This window comes from Arvicanthis niloticus, chromosome 9, assembly GCF_011762505.2.
Source record: "Arvicanthis niloticus isolate mArvNil1 chromosome 9, mArvNil1.pat.X, whole genome shotgun sequence".
NCBI classification, from domain to species: domain Eukaryota; kingdom Metazoa; phylum Chordata; class Mammalia; order Rodentia; family Muridae; genus Arvicanthis; species Arvicanthis niloticus.
The window spans coordinates 54,773,424-54,789,904 of NC_047666.1; the positions used below are offsets into that span (position 1 = coordinate 54,773,424).

The following is a 16,481-nucleotide window of genomic DNA, read 5'->3' on the forward strand; positions in this document are numbered from 1 at the left end:
GAATAGACTAGCTCTTGTGATAGTTCCGTTAGTCATTATCTTTGTCCTCACAACACCCCATCAGGTGTTACAACGTAATGCTTGTGGCCACCATGACACATACTTTTGCTTTTTCCAGTACAGGGCAGAGATGTTGAACCTGTTGGTACGAATTCCCTGAGACAATAAGGTTTGTCAACAGAGGAAGTTGAGGAGATTCCTAGCGTGACCCGGAAGCTCCCTGTGTGCTGATGTCCATGCCACAGACACGGGTGAGCCAAGATAGAGAAGCAGCATGGGAAAAGATCTGAATTTATTGTAGAAACTTCTGGAAGAGATTTCAAGGAAACCTTGGCATTTATTGTTTAGTTCTAATCAGTCTGTTTAGGAAGAATTTCCCCGAGGCAGTAGAATTCACCCATTTTGTACTGGATTTTTTTTTCCTTTCTCTTCCTTTATTTTCTCCCTGTTTTTCAGTGCTGGGGAGCAAATCTTAAAGGCAAACTCTTAGTCTCTGACCTACATTACCAGACCCTTATTAGATCCTTTAAGTATGACTCATAAATGAAAGACACCATTTGAAGCGTCTGTTTTGGCTTTAGCTCAGTAGCAGTTCCTGTGATAGATTGCAGAGCCTCGGGCCCTACACACCTCTTGGTATCCATGTCCCTCATCATATGGCTTAGCTATCCCTTGTTTGTGGCAAAGAGTTGCCTCTTGACTCAACAACACGACTTTCTCTGAACAATGGGATTTTCTAGACACAATGCAAGTAGAGACATAAAGTAGCCTTGAGACCTGAGCCTTCTCTCTGTGTCTCTGCCACTACCAGCCTTCCACTGGACCACGAGAGACACATAGAACAAAGTTGCCCTATCATCCTAGCCAAGGCCAATCTAGATAAGCCATCGGTTGCCTGACCTCTGGGTAGGGCTGCATAGCCAGCCAATATTTGCAAAGCTGCTTAGCCTACTCACCTGGAGCCTATTGTATGCCACTGAGGTTTCCAGGGACACCAGTTTAGCAAGACAACATGCACTTTCAGTGACAGCTTTAGTGAGACATTCTTGACCTGTGACAAATGGCATATGTTTCAAGTGCAGTTTGATAAGTACTGACATATGTCTTCACCCATAGAAGCATCACTACATCAAGAGAATGGGCATTGTTATCACCCTGAGAGCCTCCAGGTATCACCTCAGTGAAATGTTACATTCTCTTTCTGTGGTCCTCCCTTAAGCAACTAGTGATCCACTTCTATCACTAGAGACTAGTTTATGCTTCCTGTGAGTTAGGATAAATAGTACTGAACAGTGTGCACTCATCTTTGGCTATTTGTTACGCTCCAACAGTTATTTCCAGACTGATGTTAGCTGTAGTGTGCGTCAGTTGTTTGTACCAAGCTATGGAGCTGTGGCTGACTCGTATGCTAACTAATGAGGATGCAGCTCAGCTTGTTTATAACTCACACGCTGATGGACAACTAGGTCACTTCTAGTTTTGGATATTACAAACTGAGCTGCCATGAGTGTTTATATGCATTCTTTGCATGGTTTTGCGCTTCTTTTCTCTTGGGTAGATGCTTGGCAGTGGAATAACCAGATCATATGGCAGCAGCATGTAAAACTTTTGAAGAAACTGTCAAGCTGTTTCAAAGTGAGTGCACTGTTTGCATTCTCACTAGGAGTGCGTGAGAATTCCACAGCCTTGCCAATGATTTGGTCTTTTAAATTCTAGCCATCCTAAGGCAAATACATCAGTTCTCATTTGCATCTCTCTAAGGACTAATGAGGTTGAACACCTTTTCACATTTGCCATCACTTGTGTTTTGTGTTGGCTTCTAATACTATATTTTAAAGGGAAATGTTTTAAGATCTTGATGGGATCCAATCTTGAAGGATTTTATTAATTCTTTTACTAGGGACAGAACTTTTCATATTGAACTAAGAAATCTCAGCCTAACTCAACACAGAGATTTTATCCTTTTGTCTAGGAGCTTTATTAATTTAAGATGTACATTTTAGGTTTATGATTCATTTTAAGCCTTTAAAGAGAATAAGATTAGAGATAGGTAATTTTGTAGAAATGGATATTTAATTATTTACGTTTCATGCATCAAAGATGCATCTTTTATATACTAGTTGTCTTTGTGATTTTCTTTGCTTTTCCTTGGCAAGCTGTATGTTCTGTTTTTCTTCATTGCATGGCAGTGCTGACTAGAGCCCAGTCCCAGTGCTGGCTATATGTGGTGAGAATGGGCACCCTGGGCTTGTTTCAATCTCAGGAGAAAAGCATCTAGCCTTTAACTTTCAGAAAGTTGTATGTTTTTAGTTAGTTTGTTTGTTTTTAGATGCCCTTTTTTTTCTGCCTTCAAGAAACACACCTTGGGGCTCAGCAGTTAACAGCACTGGCTGCTCTTCCAGACAATGGGGATTCATGTGCCATCACCCACATGGCAACTCACAACTGGCTATAACTTTAGTTCCAGTGGCTCTAACACTCTTATACAGACATAATGCAGACAAAACACTAATGCACATAAAATAAAAATGAATAAGACAATATTAAAAAGAAACATACCTCATAACTAATGATCGACAGCACTTCATAATAAAATTATGGAAAAGGGTATTTCATGCAAATGGAACTAAGAAACAAGCAGGCTATTAAAATATTTGACAAAATGGACTTTAAGCTCAAATTAATCATAAGAGATAAGGAGGGATGGTTGATTCCCATTAAAGGAAAAACCCAGCAACAGGATATTATGATCCTAAACATAGATGCACTAAACATAGAAGCACTCAATTTCATAAAAGAAAGACTATTTAATTTAAAATCACAGAGTGATTCCAACACAAAATTAGTGGATGATTTCAATACCTTACTTCCACCAATAAATCATGTGGAAAAAAAAACTAAATAGAGAATCTGAGGAGTGACATTATAACTCCAATGGACATAATGTCTATTTCCAGAAGATCCCACCCTAAACCTAAAGATTATACAGTCTTCTCAGTGGCCCATGGAATTTTCTACAAAGGAGAGCACATATTAAGGCACAAAACAAGTCTCAACAAATAAAGGAAAATTGAAATCATGTTCTGCATTTTATCTAACAATCATGGGAGGCTAACAACAGAAGAAATGACAGAAAGTACACAGACTCATTTAAGCTAAATAGCACACTACTAGATCAAGATTGGACTAAGGAAGACATCAAGAAGTAAATTAAAAGATGCCCAGGATGTAATAAAATAAAAACACATTACATGAACATCTGTGGGACAAAAGAAGACATGACTGACGGGAAAGCACCTACATCATGCATTATCATACAAATGTTAGAGAGATCTCAAATTAATAATCTCATGATGCACTGAAGCCTTTGGAAAACAGGAACAATTAACACCCCAAAGAGTAGGTATGGGGAGAAAATCAAAATCAGGGTTGACATTAATGCAAAAGAAATGATTAGAACAATACAAAGAATCAATGAAATGAAGAGTTTGACAAACCTTTGGCCAAAGTAAAGGGAAAGAAACCAATAAAACTAATCAAATTAGCCAAAAGAAAGAGAGAGAGAGGGTCTAAATTAATCCAACTAGAGAAAAATGGAGCTATTATAATAGAACTGAGGAAATTCTCAGACTTGTAAAGGCATACATTAAAAAGTTATATTCTACCAAACTAAATAAAATCTAAAAATGAATGAGATTTTATATATACATATTTTATATTTTATGTTTATACATATAAACACATCATATATATATATATATATATATATATATATATATATATATATAATCAAATTTAAGTCAAGATGAAGTTAATAATTTAAGTAAACTTGTAACATCCAGTGAGCTAGAAGAAGTAATTAAAAACCTCCTCAGTTAAAAAAGACTCCACTAGAAATCTGCTACAGCTGATAAATATATTATGTGAAATTAATTACAAAATCAATGCACAAAGCAGTAACCTTCTCTCATGCAAGTGACAACCATACAGAAGTAGCAAGCAAGGAAACAATATCATTTGTATTAGTCTCACAACAAATCTTGGACTAAATCTAACCAAGGAAGAAGAAAATTTGTATACCAAAAGCTTTAAGATGCTGAAATATTGAAGATAATATCAGAAGATGGAAAGACTTCCCATTCTCATGAATTGATATGATCAATACTGGGAAAATATCCATCCTACCAAAAGTAATCTACAGGTTCAACATAATTCCCACCAAATATTCAATTCAATTTTTCAGAGAAATTGGAAAAAAAGGAAACAACTTAAAAATTTTCATGTATAAATACAAACGACCCAGCATAGCCAAAACAATCTTTAGCAGCAACAACAAAAACAACGAAAAGAACAGCAACAACAAGAACAGCAACAACAACCTGCTGGAGATATCACTACCCCAGATATTAAGCTATTTTATAACGCTATAATAATAAAAATAGTGTAGTATTCACATAAGAACACCCACTGAACAATGAAATAGAACTGAGGACACAGACACATATAGCCCACATTCCTGCAGCTGTCTGATTTTTGACAGAGAAGCTAATAATTCATATTGGGAAAATGACAGCATCTTAAACAAATAGTGTTGGTCAAAGTTGATAGCTTCATGCAGAAGAATGAAACTTGATCCTTATCTCTCATCCTGAACAAAATACAACTTGAAACGGATCATGGACCTCAACATAAGGACTAATACCTTAAATCTAATAGAAGAGAAGCAGAGAATATGCTTGGATTCGTTGGCACAAGGAAGGCCTCTATGACTAGAAGCATGACAGTGTAGGTATGAAGATTAACAACTAGTAAATGGGAACGTATGAATGTAAAACGGGCACCATCACTAGACGGCAGAGGAAGCCTACAGAATGGAAAAGTTCTTTGCCAGCTATATACTGGACAGAGGGTTAATATCTAGAACATACAAATAACTCAAAACTAAAGATTAAGAAAGCAAACAACACAATTAAAAGTGGGGCATGGACCTAAACAGAGAATTCTCAAAAGTCGAAACACAAATGGCTGAGAAACAGCCTTAGTCATCAAGGAAATGCAAATTAAACCTACTTTGAGATTTCATCTCACCTCAGTCAGAATGGCCAAGATCCAAAGAATAAGTGCATCAAAGTTTGGCGGAAATGTGAGGAAAGAGAAACACTTATTTACTGTGCTGGGAGTGCCATCTGGTGCAGCCACCATGGGAGTCAGCGTGGAAAGTTATCAAGAAGCTAAAAGGAGATCGGCCACAGGAGTCAGCAGTATAACTTCGGGCATATACCTGGAGCACTGTGTATCCCACTACAGAGACACTTGCACATCTTTGCTCATTGCTGCTCCGTTCTCGAAGGTCAGGAGATGGAAAGGGCATTTAAGTACAACTAATGGCGAGATAATTAAAGCCTGGTGTACTTGCAAAATGGAATATTACCCAGCTCTTAGAAATAAAACTATAAATTTCACAGGTATGGGGAAAGCTGGAAACAGTAATTTTGAGGGAGGTAATCCAGGCCCAGAAAGACAAATGTCTGTTTCTCTCATTCATTGATGTTGGCTCTGACTCTTTAGAGGTGTGTGCTTCGTTCAGAACACACACAGGGGTCAGGGGATCACTAAGGACCCACAGAGAGTGGCTTTCAGGGAAGGGGAGATAGAGTGTACTGATATAAAGGGAATCATGGAATGAAGGGGGAAACTGTGGTGAGGAGGGGCCATCAGAGTAAAAGAAAGAAAATGGAAGGGATAAAGAATCTAAAGACTTAAAGAAACTCATGGAAATGTACTTCAACAGAAACCTTCTGAAATACACACACACACACACACACACACACACACACACACACACACACATACATAAAGAGAGTCAAAGTGGAGTTATCCTCTGTGGGTAAACAATGCCCCTGCTACATAAGAGAGACCAAGGAATAAAAAGCCCAGTGCTTTTTATTTATGTATTTTATCTATCTATTTATTTACTCCTTTTGCAGTTGTTGGCCACAGAGGTTCTATAAGCTTCCAAACATTACAGGTTATTCCCAGTGCTCTTTGTTACCTCTCAAGACCCTCTTGTTGTTGTTTGTTTGTTTGTTTTTTTGTTTTTTTTCGAGACAGGGTTTCTCTGTGTAGTTCTGGCTGTCCTGGAATTCACTCTGTAGACCAGGCTGGCCTCGAACTCAGAAATCCTCCTGCCTCTGCCTCCCAAGTGCTGGGATTAAAGGCATGTGCCACCACTGCCCGGCAAGACCCTCTTGTTGAAGAGACCACATGCATGAGTCATACCTAACATGAGTAACTCCAGGCGGTGCTCATCTGGCAGCATCATCCCTACTGGGTAGTTCAGGAAATGGATTCATGATACTAAAGGAGCAAGGTAAACACCAGTCTTACATAGATGTGATCCCTGTGGATTACAATAACAACAGGCCTGGTACAACAGGCTTACTGCTCTAATAGTGGCAGAAATGTCCCAGGAGTAACCAACCTCTTTTTGATTTGATTAAAGGTCTACTCCACAAGGTGAAACCCATACCTGGCTCCATCATCAGGCCAAGGACCTATGCTAGAGTCATCATAAACCCTAGCAAAGAATCTACAAGTATTATTTTGATAAACAGACAGAGCTTGAAAGCAATTTTTAATGGCCTCTTATTATTCCCATAGATTGTAAATATCTCAGTCCTCATCAGGGCAGCTTCTGCTTGCAATAAATGATGATCAACAGAGAGACCCACAACTTTCAAAGGGCAGAGAAAAATACACTTCAGAGTGTCCACCCCTAAATGTAGCATATATACCACAACCCATCCTCTAAAGGCTCAGGGATCACTGTGGAAGAGCTGTCAGAAAGGGCAAGAGCCAGAGATGCTGGGTGACTCTAAGGAACCAGTATCTTCTGAACACAGCCGAGTAGCTGCACATATAAACTCACAGCAGCTGGTACACCATGCACTAGACATGTGCGAGCTTAAACCCGTCCAGATCCCAGCACAGAGAGGGAGGGTGGGCATGAAGTTCCAGAGCTAGCCTAGGAGTTCTTGACAAAGCTCTTAGTTCCTGGGAGTGGAAGGGTTTGTTTTCTCTAAAAGTGTAGCTCCTGATAAATCAACACTGCTGTGATGAAAGCCCACACATTTGTGAATAATTATGGAGTACAAATGGCCTTAGCAGGGGTTGGGGGAGAGATACAAAGTTGTATGTGACAGGGCAGGGGCAGTAGATCCTGGAAGAGTTAGGGGTGGGAGGTGAAAATGACCAAAACACTTAGGAAATTCTCAAAGATCCAATAACCATAAAAATATCATAAGAATTAACAGGGGGAGTACAAACAACAGATGTCCATTTATAAACAGATGATTTAAAGCTTAAAACATCTTGCAGCAAAAATCTGCTGCAAATTTCACTTGCTTATGGCATATTATCCTTCATATATTAAATATATTGTTTGCTACAATTGTTCAGGGAATTAGCCTCTGGTTTTCTTACAACATCTTTGTCTGATGTTGGCATCTATGTTGTTTTAGCTTGCTTTCTGTTGCTGTTTTAAAAACAAAATCAAAAGCAATTTGAGGAGAAGAAATCCCCCCCACCCCAGTTTCTGTACCATTATTGAGAGAAGCTGAGGCAGGAAGTGAAGCAGGGACCACAGGGCAAGGCTGTTTACTGGCTCACTTTTTGGCTCATGTTCAGCTGCCTAGAAAGAATACACAGCCCAGGCCTATCTGTTCTAGGATGGCACGACCCTAGTGGTCTGGGTCCTCCTAAATCCATCAACAATCAAGAAATCTTCCTCATAGACATGTCCGCAGGCCAATCTGATGGAGGCACCTCTTCAACTGAGGTCCCCTCTTCCCAGTGTGTCAAGCTGACAACTGAGATCAGTTGTCCCATACGTAGATGCCGACACTATGTAATAAGTTGGAAATCACATCATGCTTTCAAATTCTGTAGTTGTTTACATAGAGTTCTATTATGTCTTCATTTAATGTTGGTAGAATTCTCCTGGGAAGCAATCTGGGCTGATTTATCAGTGTTTGGAGATGAGACTGCTGTGTGAGATGCTGTGAGATTCCTTGGTACTCCCGAGGAAATTGTCCCCCGTTAGAACAGCATCTTCCTTGGGAGGGCTCAGAAAATATTTTCTTCTTGCTCTTAACTAGAAATATATATGTTTCTTATTCAATCTCAGTGTTCAAAACTCAATGTGTATTTTTGCTGTTCTGAATGACAATTTTCTTTGTGCTAGAGAATAATATGCATGATTCCACAGCATAGACACCACGCTTCTTCAGCTGATCGCCACCTGCCACCTTGCCTATCACAGGGATTCCTCTGCTCCATGAAACCTTGGGTGTTGCTGTGCAACTGCACACCTGTTTGTTCAGACAACTGGAGGAACTGCCAGCTCAGGAGATGCAAATCCAAACCACATAAAGACTCTCTCTCACCCCAGAGAGGATCACCTTCATCAAAGAAGCAGACAACACTGATGAGAATGTGGAGAGAGAGACATACACACGCTCTGCCAGTGGGATGTAAAGCAGTAGAGCCAGTATGGAGATTTGTGTGGAGGTTCCCTGAAACCTCACATAGAACATCATACCATCCCTTCAGATATACTACTGGGTCTACACACAAAGAAATGGAGGTAACATATCACAGAGGAACCTGTCCATGCATGCCCGTCACTGAACTGCTCACAGAAGCCAAGATATGAAATCAGCTTAGGTGTCCATCCATAGATGAACAGATAAAGAAAGTTTGGTACATATACATGATGGGCTTTTATTCAACTTTAAAGAAGAGTTAATTGTGTTTGTTGGAGACTATAATGTTAAGTTAAATAGAGCAGTCTTAAAAAGAGAAATATGTTGTCTTTTATGTGGTAAGTATAACCCCCCAACACACAGAAGACTATAGTAGGGGTCCAGTGAGGACAGAGAGGAGAAGACAACAAAGATTAATAGGCAGTTGGATATGGACAATATATATGTATATATATGTGTGTGTGTGTATACATGTGTGTGTATATACACACACACATTGTCTGTATACATATATATGTTTGTGTGTATAGTGTATATGCATGTATAAAATGTTATAATGAAACTATCATTTTGTATAATGAATATATACAAAGGGGATAGAAAGAACTGTAAGCCTATGAAAAATAGATCAGAGCTGCCCTCTTCTTTCTGGTTTCATGGTACAAAGATAGCTATGCTCTGGGTGGGGGGTGGTCATGCCTGTAATCCCAGCATGCAGGGGATTGAGTCAGGTGATTGCCAGACATTCAAGTCCAGCTCAGACTACACAGTAAGTTCCAGAACAGCCTGGACTACCTGGCTACCTGGACTACCTGAGACTATCCGGTCTCAGAACCCCCATTGGTGCTGTGGCTGCCACCACTTCAGCTTGAAAATGATGGGATTCGTACAACTGGATCAGGCCTTTTAAAGTCCCACCCCACCTCCATTCTAATCTCTGGGATCACTTGCTGCCTCCCCTCTTTCCTCTGATCCCTCCTCATCCTTCCAGAGGGGCTAGCTGTTCATGTCTCACGACCTTGCTTCCTGAGCAGGCTTCTGGAATTAGCCTGCTCTGAGCTGGAATCCATGGCAGCAGTTGTTAGTTTGAGTCATTGGTTCCCTGAAGTCTCAGGGTAGAGCCTACAGTTGTCCCTGTTCTGTCGACAGGAAACTGAAGTTTAAATAGTTTATGTGGGAAGGGGTAGTAGAGGGTAGGTAGCACAGGTCACAGAAGCACGAGGTGATGGAATGTGTTTACTACTTGGTCAGACCACGTGCAGTGCCCTGTGGTAGAGGTCTTGACTTCTTAATATGTGGGTACATATTGCACACGATGGAAACACCAAACTTTTGCAGAGGAAATGCACCATAATTATCTTTTTTGTATTCCAATTATAAATCTAAAAAGGAAGACCTGGATATAAAGAATAAAGAAAGAAACATTTGACCCAAAGCTTGTCATGAAGCAGGAGGGAGGAAAAGATGCAGGGAGAATATTCATCAGACCAGAAAACAAAACAAAACAAAACAAAACAAAACAAAACTGGAAACACTTTGTAACCTCATTGGGACAAAAATCCCCTGCAGACATGTTTGAATACATGATTTCTTCAATGGCAAGAGGTAGTCAAGCAGATCTGCATTTAAGAGTGGCTGAAATTAGCATACGGTGGAGACCAGGGATGGAGGTGGGGGGGAGGTAGAGAGATGGCTCAGTGGTTAAGAACACTGGCAGCTCTAGCAGAGAACTTGCAGCCTTCTGTGATTCCTGTTCAGTGGTTATGAAACCCTTTCCTGAACTCCACAGGGACCAGGCACACACACGTGTATGTGTGTGTGTGTGTGTGTGTGTGTGTGTGTGTGGTGAACAGACATACATGCAAGGCAAAATGTTCATACAATAAAACTAAATGAATATACAAAATTAGAAAAAAAAAGTTAGCCTGCAGGATCCTAGACCGTTACTTAGAAAGCATTTTCTGAAGCTTTGATCAAAGCGGAGGTGAGACCACACATTTGTTATGCCGGTTAAGAGATGAGAACACCAAAAAGAAAAAAAGAAAAAAAGAAAAAAAGAAAAAAAAAAAAGAAATGAGAGCCCTTGGATCTATGTTTTGAAGTCATTAGTGTGTTTGAAGGGTGTGTGACAGGGAACATCACTATTTAACATGTGGCAATGTATATTAAATAGAGAGCAGGTTGATGAGCCACAACAAAACAAACAAACAAGCAAAACAAGCCGTAAGTGATCGCAGATTGACCCCAAGCACTTGATTTAGGAGAAACAGGATGCTAGTTTGACAAGCAAGTTGCCCACAACAGCTTTGCTTGGGCATTACCTTAATCCTTTGGCTATTCTGGTATGTCCAGTCCTTAGGATGCCATGCATTGTTACTGTGTGCCTAGGTAGACAACCCAACTGGATAGTAAAGCCTTATTTCCCCATTAAGTTCAGCACTACAGTCTTCAGGCATTTCTGGGTGCAGGAAAGATAAGTATGCTGTTAGTTATGTATTTCTGGATGTATAAATGGGAGGTTCTACTGTGATCCTTCTTTTTGGAAACATTTGCAGACAGGACTCAAGAGTGGGCTCAGCTGGAGATCTCTGGGATGGCCATATGAGTCATGTATACAGATTATTTAGAGAACGAGCAGACATCTTAAATGCCAGTGTCTTCAACTTCACAAGTGGTAGACGTGTTGGCTGCAATACTGTCATGCCTACGTTCAACACAGCCCCACACCCCTACTGAGCCTGCGCACAGTCAGGACTGGCCCAGGGTTGAGTCATAAGAGTAGATTATGGAGTGGCTCTGATTGCATCACTCTCTGGTTTTTTTGTTTGTTTTGTTTTTTTAATCTAGCATCTTAGATTCATTAAAATACAGAGAAACATGCCCCCTTGAGTTAGAAGACTAAAATTGGCTGGGAAATAACCATGGTGCCTTATCTTGCAGCTCCTTGTAAAACTTAAACCTATCAGTGAAGAGGAAAGTCAGAATGACACTGTACTGCTTAGCTATATCTCAGGAGACGGCAGCTGGTCAACTGGGCTTTGGGGAGGTTACTCCCTGTGTGTGTCATACGAATAAGTTCTTCTGCTTTTCCACCTGGTGTCTGGTGCCTGTTCTGAGCAGTGACATCTGGCTTCTCTCATTCTATTTCCTGCATAACACTTTAATCCTGACTCGGGCGGAGGGCACTGACTAAAAGTGGAGTCGCAAGAATCGATAGCTGTCATCTGTACAACGTTACACTTCTGAACATAGTGAGGCCTTAATGGACTAGCACAGAGGATGGAGTGAAGTTTCGAATTGAAGACAAGTAGCACAGAGCGTGGACCAACAAAGATGCTATCTGGCAGCTACTAAACAGAAGCTAGAAGAATCAAGTAGAAATGAGAGCAAGTACGTGTGCGAGAGAGAGAGAGAGAGAGAGAGAGAGAGAGAGAGAGAGAGAGAGAGAGAGAGAGAGAGAGGAGCAAGAAACAACATGACTGTTTCAAGGGACAGGATTTGCTAATTTTGAGAATATTCTGATAGGTGCTGTCTGTCCCCTGTGGTTTGTTCACTCTGGGTTGGCAGGAGCATCTGTCCTGAAAACCTCTTAGAGCAGAGGTTCTCAACATTTCTGATGCTGCGATCCTTTTAGACAGTTCCCCCTGCTGTGCTGACCCTCAACCATAACATTTTTGTTGCTACTTCCTAACTGTAGTTTTGCTACTGTTATGAATTGTAAATATTTCCGATGTTCTTAGGCCAACTCTGTGAAAGGATTGTGTGACTCCTAATGAGGTCTCAACCCAGAGGCTGAGAACCGTTGCTTTAGAGTATAGGGCTTGATCTCTGTGCAGGGCAGCAAACCCATGATACTTCATGTACTGGCTGGTTTTGTGTGTCAACTTGACACAAGCTGGAGTTACTGCAGAGAAAGAATCCTCCCTTGAGGAAATGCCTCCATGAGATCCAGCTGTAAGGCATTTTCTCAATTAGTGATCAAGGGTGGGAGGGCCCATTGTGGGTGGTGCCATCCCTGGGCTGGTAGTTCTGGATTCTATAAGAAAGAAAGCTGAGCAAGCCAGGGGAAGCAAGCCAATAAGTAACATCCCTCCATGGTCTCTGCATCAGCTCCTGCTTCCTGACCTGCTTGAGTTCCAGTCCTGCCTTCCTTTGGTGATCAACAGCAATGTGGAAGTGTAAGCTGAATAAACCCTTTCCTCCCCAACTTGCTTCTTGATTGTGATGTTTGTGCAGGCATAGAAACCCTGACCAAGACACTTCATGAATGGAGTCAGGTGAGAGAAAGCAGCATAGTGAGCAGCCCTTTCTGTAGGGCTTGCTGGAGCCACAGGCACAGGAAATTGTGTCTTGAGAGCACCTAAGCCTGACAGCCCTGAGCCTGTTTCCAGGGTCCACAAAGGAAGTTTCTGGGGCAGAGGCTGCCACCTCCCAGGATCTGCACATTCCCTGCAGGTGACACTCTGGAAGCCCTTGTTCACATCCCTGCCTAGCATTGGAACAATTCATGCTGTCTATGTACATGTCATATGCCCCACTGCCCTGGGTTTCTGCAAAGCGCCAGCATCTCTGTTTCGTCTCATTTCCCCTGTAGCTGCAATGCTCCTACAATGGGCCCCAGACTTTTCAACAGAGGATTTCAACAAAAGATGCTTAAGGGAACAAGGAATCTGTAAATCTTGTGTGTTGGACAGAGGCCCGAAGGCCAGTGATGTCAAGAGAAACCGGAGACCTGCCTGAGAGCACTGGAGCCCTTCTCTAACTTCCCACTTGCCCCTGCACTCTGGAGAGCCCAAGGGATATTCTTTGAAAGCTTGGCCTTTAGAAGGCAACTGCGGTCTATTTTTAGCCTGGATCTTGTATCACAGCCAAGCAGAAGGTTCATCTTCAGCATTAAGAGCAGCCTCTTAGCGGACATGAAGGCTGTGGTGAAGATGTGCAATATGCCTTGGTGTGCACACTCGCTGAGGGGTGTGGAGTGAAAGGCCATCCTTAGGTTGAGATAAGGTAGACCCACTAATCCATTAGAAAGATAGATATGTGCACCTTAAGCAGCTTCCCGGCAGGAGGGAGGTAGTTGGCCTGGGTGGAGTCTGGCTGAGTTCTAGATTCCTGGTAGTCCGAAGGGTATAATGTATGCATTTAAAACATGGTGTAGAAGGAACACAGTAGACTTGGACCAGCAGTGGTAAACAGTAACTCACACTCTCATCACGGAGATATATTTAGGGTCACCTTGGGGGCCTCTGTGATCATTGCCTACATGTAAATAGCGTTGGGGTCCTGAAGGAGGCTAGCGCTTGCCTTTCCACCAGCCTATCTACACAGGTCTGAACAGACCAATTCTTTTGCCTAGGGATTCAGGGAAAGCTTCCTTCGGTGCTGTTGGGATAAATCCAGGAACCAAGATTCCAGAGTACTGCTACTGCAACCTCTTGTGTGACCTTGGCAAGGTCATGGCTTCAATCTGAGTTCATTTGCTCCGTCTCATAGCAGGAGGGCTGGAATTTGACCTTGTCTGCTCTGATTCATAGCCATGGTGCCAGAAGAGCCCAGTAGCTGGTTGACTATGATCTCAACCTAGTACTCCAGAATGATCTGGATCCCTACTGACCAGGGATTTATTACAAGGGCATCTGCCAGGAACCGCCACTCACATGTCGTTTTGCTAAGCATTGCGTCTGCCAGATCCATCCCTCACAGAGGTCAGGAAGCACCACTTCAAAGCTCCACAGGGCTAGACCAAGGTTGTACATGCATGAGAAACTGGAGGCTTGGGTCCCATTGCTTTGGTTTGAACTGGATAGGAGCCTTTCAGTTGGGAGAGACTCTTGAGAAAGCTTTTGTCCAGATGCAAAGAACGACTGAATGTGTATTTTCCCCCAAAGGATTTGGTTTACTGAGCTAAGAGCCCAGAACACTGCTATTCGGTTCCGCAGTATAGACTCTGCCCCCCTTCTACATTGGTGGGGGCTCAGGGTTAGGGTCAATTCTTTGCTCTCTGAAATTCCAGTCAGCTGAGCAGCTCAGGTGATTTCTGGTCCTCTAAGCCTCATGCTATGCTCCTGTAGATGGCTCATACCAAAGGGGCTGGTTTCCAACAGTGCATTTTTTTTTTTTTTTTCAGCAGGATGTGGGAAGGGCCCTGTGGAAGCTACTATCTTTATACCTATCCGGTCTCCTGAGGATAGAGCTGCCCTGACGGTGGGATTCTCTCTGCATAAGACAGGACTATTGCTGAACAAAGCAAGGTGAGCTTGGCTGACTGGTTGAATTAGCTACACAATGGTATGATTCTTACATTTTTTCCAGCCTTATATACCTTCACCTCTAGTCCCCAGCTCAACCAGCTATCCTTGCAAGGGGCAGACCTGTTAACGCATTGCAACGATAGTGACGCTGAAGGTTCTCCAGGTCTTGTGAGATTGGGCTGCCACCTAGTATCAGCACCAGAGCCGAGGCTCACTCTTCTCTGTCTGCCTAAGGCTCACTCTGCACCTGCCATTCCCCCAAAGTTCAGGGTTTCTGAGGGACTCAAAAGAGAAACTGAAGGGCAGATGTGGCCAGATGTGCCCACCATGTCCTGGCTAGAAGCCATTTCTCCAGTAGCCTTCCCCATTGTGCCTCTGAGCAAGGAGGTGGTAGATGAGAGGTAGGAGCTTACCTGCAGCCGTGGTGATGCCCAAGAGTCGGCAGGTATACTCTAGACCAGTCCAGAATACCTGGAGCTTCATGGTGCCAGGGGTGTGAACAGAGTCCCAGAAGGGTAGGCTGCAAAGATTCTTCTGTATATGAGATGCTCTGGATGCTCCTCACAAACAGGAGGCTGCAGGGGCTGGCTGGGGGGCCCTGGGCCTCTGGGCGCAGCCTCCCTGAACTAGCTCTGGCCTCCACAGCCTGGCTGAGGTGTGAATAGGGCTCACCCTGCTAGCTTAGCAGCCTATGCCAAGCACTGCTCAGTTTAATCATTATCTTGGACGAGTGCTCTCCTTGCTCCACACAGCCCTGGCCTAGCCCGGAGCTGCTTGAGCTCCGGTGCAGCTGCCTGAGATCATACCGATTAGGGTTGGGCAGGAGGCAGCCTGGAGCTGGCAATTAACTGTCTCTGGCTGGGAGGAGGGAAGAGGAGAGCCAGAGGCCAAACCTTCCTCAGGAGGCTGTGCCAAGAAAGTCACACCCACACCTCACACCTGCTGGGGTCCTAGAGAAGACGGGGCACACAGAGATCTGGGATGGGGGAGAGGAGTAGATAGAGACAGAGATAGAACAAATGTGTTTTTAAATCTCCAGTGGGAGCAACTTTGTAAATGAGTTCCAGGCTCTTTTCTTCTGTGTATAGGTGGACTGAAAAGATTTCCAGATCCGGTAGATTTGAACTCTGACCATGGCACACAGAGACCCTCTTCTATTCCTTATAGGCATCTGAGATATGAGATGTGGGAAATCATGCCGTGTCAACAGTTAACGGGGTGACCTTGAGGGAACCCAGAGGTGTCTGGGAGCCTCAGTAACTGTGGAAGGAAGAAGAAATGTAACTGTAGTGGTGTTCTCAAAACAGAAGAGCGCCGAGAACCCCCTGACATGCTCAGCCTCTGAGACTCGCCCTAGGTGGGCTTTGCTGGCAGGTACTTTACAGTTGCTCTAGAGGAGTAAACAGTATTGTGTTTAGGTTTTCCTATCAGGTGTTTTCTGATATCTCTTCCTAGTCTGTTCATGTGAGATGAATGACAACAACCAAATGAACAGGCAAATTTGCTAACACTAATAACAGCAGAAGCCTCCACATAGTACTGTGTCTTTCTTTGCTGTTTAATGGATGGTCATATTTTCCTACTAAGGTTATTATGGTGTGACAATTAATTTGTATTCCATAACCCAACCTCTCTTGTAAGACCTCTGTGCTTATACGATGCTTAAAATTCGGTCTAGAAATGTATC

The 16,481-nt window shown here is 42.7% G+C and overlaps 1 protein-coding gene and 1 long non-coding RNA gene across 6 annotated transcripts in view; one reads left to right on the forward strand and one right to left on the reverse strand.

The window, feature by feature from the left end:
- Positions 1-15,625, reverse strand: part of Tmem72 (transmembrane protein 72) — a 28,243-nt gene extending 12,618 nt beyond the window's left edge. The window contains exons 1-2 of one of the 2 annotated variants that reach the window (XM_076940364.1): positions 15,208-15,625; positions 957-1,051 (exon numbers count right to left, since the gene is read on the reverse strand). Coding sequence is in view for 1 of the 2 variants with exons in the window: in XM_034512344.2 (XP_034368235.1) it covers positions 15,208-15,277 (70 nt within the window). In the remaining variant the exon portion in view is untranslated. The remainder of the gene's footprint in view (positions 1-956; positions 1,052-15,207) is intronic. The other variant, XM_034512344.2, reaches the window with a different exon arrangement.
- The window catches only part of LOC117715499 (uncharacterized), a 123,249-nt gene continuing 120,977 nt past the window's right edge, over positions 14,210-16,481 (forward strand). For 3 of the 4 annotated variants that reach the window (XR_004607630.2, XR_013112584.1, XR_013112586.1), the window contains exon 1: positions 14,218-14,794. This is a non-coding gene — a long non-coding RNA (uncharacterized LOC117715499). Of the gene's footprint in view, positions 14,795-16,481 lie in introns of all 4 variants that reach the window. The other variant, XR_013112585.1, reaches the window with a different exon arrangement.